The sequence below is a fragment of the Poecilia latipinna genome, unplaced genomic scaffold (assembly GCF_001443285.1).
Source record: "Poecilia latipinna isolate Pla-1442-1.1 unplaced genomic scaffold, P_latipinna-1.0 Scaffold1124, whole genome shotgun sequence".
In the NCBI taxonomy this organism is placed as follows: domain Eukaryota; kingdom Metazoa; phylum Chordata; class Actinopteri; order Cyprinodontiformes; family Poeciliidae; genus Poecilia; species Poecilia latipinna.
The window spans coordinates 153,104-157,859 of record NW_015113740.1 but is presented as its reverse complement, the minus strand read 5'-3'; the positions used below and the strand labels follow the sequence as shown (position 1 = coordinate 157,859).

The 4,756-nt window shown below is 40.8% G+C and overlaps 1 protein-coding gene across 7 annotated transcripts in view; it reads left to right on the top strand.

The window, feature by feature from the left end:
• Nucleotides 1-666: 666 nt before the first annotated feature.
• LOC106959835 (glutamate receptor 4) overlaps nucleotides 667-4,756 on the top strand; it is a 134,884-nt gene continuing 130,794 nt past the window's right edge. For 2 of the 7 annotated variants that reach the window (XM_015052647.1, XM_015052648.1), the window contains exons 1-2: nucleotides 667-1,116; nucleotides 4,257-4,415. In XM_015052647.1, the coding sequence (XP_014908133.1) occupies nucleotides 1,020-1,116; nucleotides 4,257-4,415 (256 nt within the window). In that variant the 5' untranslated portion in view covers nucleotides 667-1,019. The remainder of the gene's footprint in view (nucleotides 1,117-4,256; nucleotides 4,416-4,756) is intronic. The other 5 variants (XM_015052646.1, XM_015052649.1, XM_015052645.1 and 2 more) reach the window with 4 other exon arrangements.

Below are 4,756 nucleotides of genomic sequence, written 5' to 3'. Positions count from 1 at the left end.
TTGCTAAAACTACAGCCGGACTACAATTTTAAAACATTGCAGAAAAATGACATCACCATTCAACTTCTCCTTCTGAAGATGGCATTCTAGAGGAGAAATCCAAGAGAATGGGAGGAAGCTAAAACTGTAGCGAGATTTGAATCAAGCGGAAATGCGCAGGAAGACAAATAGAGCAACCGGTTAGGAACCTCCGAACGGGAGATTAAAGGATTTTTCAGTCATACATGAAGGAATCAAAGCAACACTCCACCAGGTATGTTTTTGATTAGTGAATAACATAACATGATATAAAACAACAACAAAAAAGGTCGATTTTACATAATGCCCCTTTTAAACCTCGATTTCCCCCGAGTTTGGGAATTTTACCATAATTATTAAATTAAGAGAAAGGTTCATATTGAGTTGAACCTCTTAGTAAATAGTTCAGTATTAGAAAGTGACTTCTGGCAGATGAAATGGTCAAGCGTTCAAAGGATACGTAACTTGGGGGAAAAAAAGACGCATTAAAAGATTTTTTTCTCTCTTTTTATTATTATTATTATTATTATTGCGAAACAAACCATATGTAAGAGTAGACTAAACCGGTAGACGACGCAGAGGAGTGTAAAGACTGAGGGAGAAACAGATCATTTTACTGAGAGAGACAGAAAGAGGGAGAAGAAGAGGGCGTGTGGGTGAGAAAGAGGCGGTGGGGCGCGCATGTCCAGTTCTTCAATGCAGCCTGTTCTCCCAGCTCGCCAATCATTCCAGCGAGTTTCCCCACTCTTCCTCTCCCCCCGCTTCTTTACATGTGCGCCGGATTCACAGCTCTCCTGAGCGGACACTGCAGGGGAAGAAAAGGGACGAATTCAACATGGATTATAAATCCTAACAGGGGGAAATAAAAAATAAAGCGAGGATTTTAAAAAAAAAAGAACCCTTCTCGTCCTCTGACGCGTTTTTTTTATCTCTTGCACATCTCTCCCTCTTTCTAAATGTCTCTGAACAGTTTCTGAAGGTATTCGAGGAAAGGAACAAACATGAGGATTATTCTTTTTTCTTGGCAATTTCTTGGGGTGTATTCCGCCCTTTATTGGGGACTGGCGACAGGGGCTTTCCCCAGCTCAGTGCAGATAGGTGAGTTGGAGGTTTACTGATTTTTACGCACGGCACAGGCACTACAGTCTTGACACACTACGCTGAATATTTATGGTTGTTTAGCGGCCAGGAGTCACCATGCATGATAAAACGACTGCGCTGTAAAGCACAATAAATTACTCAACAAAGACGGATCGGAAGAACACAAAATTATAGAAACCTTTCCCTCCCACCCCCCATTTCATTCCTTATAAATTCCAATTTGTACCCCCTGTAGTGTCTCAGGCGGTTTATAAATGAACACAAACTCTTTCACTATATTTTAAAAGCTCTTCTTGCCTCATGAATGTTTCAGGGAGGTTTGTTCCTTTTCCACTCTTGTTCAGTGTTTAGATACTGCAGCATTTCCCCCTCTGTGTCGCTTTCTGCCTTTCTCCATCCCCTCCCCCGTGTTAGTACGGGATAAACCTCCCTAACAAATCAGAAGTAAAAGTTAGCTGTGGCTGGAGCATCAGTTCACTCAGTAACTGGGGACCGCACATGTATGGAATTGAATTTCCCTGTGTCTCTGCTACACTCACTGCATTGTGTGTGAGGGGTTTGGTGGGGTGTAAAGGGGGTAAGCTGGGAGGTCCTATAATGAGATTCAGCTCCTTGACTCTGTCTCCTTGCTGCTGCCAATAAACTTAATGCGCTAAATATTCACTGGTTGCTCTGTGCTCAAACCTGCACACGAGTGCTCTGATTTTCAAGCATGTGGTGAGCTCCCACTTGTTCTGCACATTATCATGTAAAAATGCTAAATTTGTGAAGTCATCTATTTTTTTTTTCTTCTATGCATCCCAGCGTTTAAAGAAAAACCTTGCATGACAGAAAGTAAAATGCCAGCAGCGGTTGTGCAGAGCAACACACATACAGTGTGCTCTTTCCTCCCCTTCTGTGTACAGTCCTCAGTAAACACACAAATTACCTGTAGATACAGGATGTTCCACCGGCGCTTCGGTCCACTTGAGGAGTAGCATGCATGTTCCACGTAAACTACAGCATAATTTAAAAGAAGTAACATTTATTATTTGTTTCCACGTGGATGTCATGGGAAGGCAGTATTCAAGAGAATATCTTCTTTTGTTTTGGCTTAAGATAGCAAAAAAATTGAACTTAAACCTAACCTGATCTAAATCCAACCTGCACAAATATGAAGTACTATGCCAAAGTAAGAGCATATGTACTTGTGCAGCTTTGGTTTCACTTCTGTTGCCTCTTCAAATATGTATTTTGGGGTTCGTATGGTATAAAGTGAAGAGGTCTTGCTCTGAGCCTGGTTACTACATCCCTGTCTGTTCCTCTGCTGAAAATATTAACAACAACTTTTAATATGACAGAAGTGTCAACCAGAGATTGCGATCCTTAGAGGGAAAAAAAACTTCAGTTAACACACTGTGCCCTCATGGTCCCGTCGCTACCAATTTGCTCCCATCCTTCACATTTCTTTTGAAACATGAAGGAGGAAAGGGTGAACTGCAAGGAAAATGATCCAAAGAATGCAATCGTGAAGCACGGCTGCAAGTGGCGCATTGCTTTGTTGCACTGTTGCTTTGCACCAAGTAGGTCCTCTGGTCCCCTCGTGCATGTGTGGATTCTCTTTGACTCCTCTGCTTTCCTTCCCCAGTTTCAAAACATGCATGTCAAGTTAACTTGCCACTCCAATTTTCTTCTAAGTGTAACTGTGCTCCTCCATGGTTGTCTGTCCTGTGTCTAAGCGTTGCACTCTGATGGACTGACAATCTGTTCAGAGTGTGCCCCCTCACTACTGCCACCCTGTAAGGATTGAGATTTTATAAAACAGAGGGAGCACAGAACAAACATATGAGAGCTTGGTTATTTAATTCCCCACAAAATAGAAGAATTTGTGAAATTAGACATCACCCCTTAACGACTTCATCACGTTTTCATTAAAATGATTTTATGTTGGACGTTGGATCTTCATTGTGCAGTTTGTAGTTTCACACTACACTACAGACATTGTTTTAAATGTAACTATTGTACCTCTCTGCAGAACATCCAGTTCAGAAACATACATGAAAGATTCATTTGATAAAACATCAATCAAGCTGGAAAAACCTATGAGATCTAGAATGTGAATTTCCAAGGTGAAAAGTGAAAACTAAGCTGTTAGAGGAAAAATCTTTAGCTTCACTGAGAAATTGTGCAATCTTATAACAAAATATCGCACAAAAATTAGTACTTGAATCACATAGTCTTTGTGTGTTAAATTATATCCAGCTGACTCCATCTCTCTTCATCGTAGTCTGTGTAAATCATAGACATTTGAAAAACAGCACTCATCCCCTGAAAGGTTTGTCATAGTCCATGTTTATTCACCCATGTTGCCTATTTTTAAATTTCACCTTATATTCTCCCCTAATGAAATACTAAACATGTTTGAACATACGTAAAGTATGTGAGTGATTGTAGCTGTTAGCTGTGTCAGATTACTGTTATTAATATCTTATCAGGCTGAGGTAATAGAAGCTGGTCAGAACATGTTATTTGAGACTGCCCTTAAAGGATTACATGACCCCTCGTTTTTACAAAAGGTGATCTCCACCACACTGTGTTGTTCTTCTTTTCCTATCATTTTTTTTTTTTTTTTGTCAACTGGTAATGTGTTTTCATAGTGTTTTCTCATCCTTCTTGTTAAAATGTTAACTGGAAAGATAGTGTTAGAATGCCCAAGACGCTTGTCTCGTTCTTTTAACTAATACCCTGTGATCTGGTTATCCTCTCTGACTCATTAGACTTTCCTCTCAGCTTTTCGAAAATCTCTTTTCTTCCTCTATTCCTTTCTGTGCCTCTCTCCACCAGATTTCATTAATGAATCGAGCAGTTTGAACATCCGCGAGCGTGTTTGTATTCATGCCTGTGTGTTAAGACAGAACTTGAGAATGTGCGGAAAGACAAATCACCTTTTATAGCAAAGCTAATGAAGATATTGGCTTTCTTGTCTCTTTCCCCTCCTCTGTTTTTCTCTGCCTTTCCCATCCATCTTTACTTTCCCCCCTTCTCCTTGCCTCTCCCTGTCTCACCATGCTCCCACCTGCCCTTTCTCTGCCCCACAATAACTCACTTCCTCTCCGCTCCATCTTGTCCCTCCTTCCACCTGGTCTCCCTCTGTCTAGGTGGACTGTTCATTAGGAATACAGATCAGGAATACACAGCATTCCGACTAGCTATCTTCCTCCACAACACCAGCCCTAACGCTACGGAAGCTCCCTTTAACCTGGTCCCACACGTTGACAATATAGAGACAGCCAACAGCTTTGCAGTGACCAATGCATGTAAGTATGTAAATACTCTATATGTACAGTACTTTGCAAAAATATCGAAAAGCAGTGGCAAGATGGAGCTGGAACTATTTGCCAAGAAGAACTGACAAAAACAAAATAGTCTCTACATATGTAATCCTGGTACAGACATACACCTAAAGACTTTAAGCAAACTCTCAGCACAGGGTGTTGAATCACATCACACTTTTCAGATTTCAAGAAAAGCTTCCCCCCCCCCCCACCACATAATTATATACTGCTGTCATTGATCTCAGAAAATCGCTAAAAAAAAAAAAAAAGATTGAAAATGGTGGTTCCAATTTCACAAAATGTGAAAATGTTCAAGGAGCGTG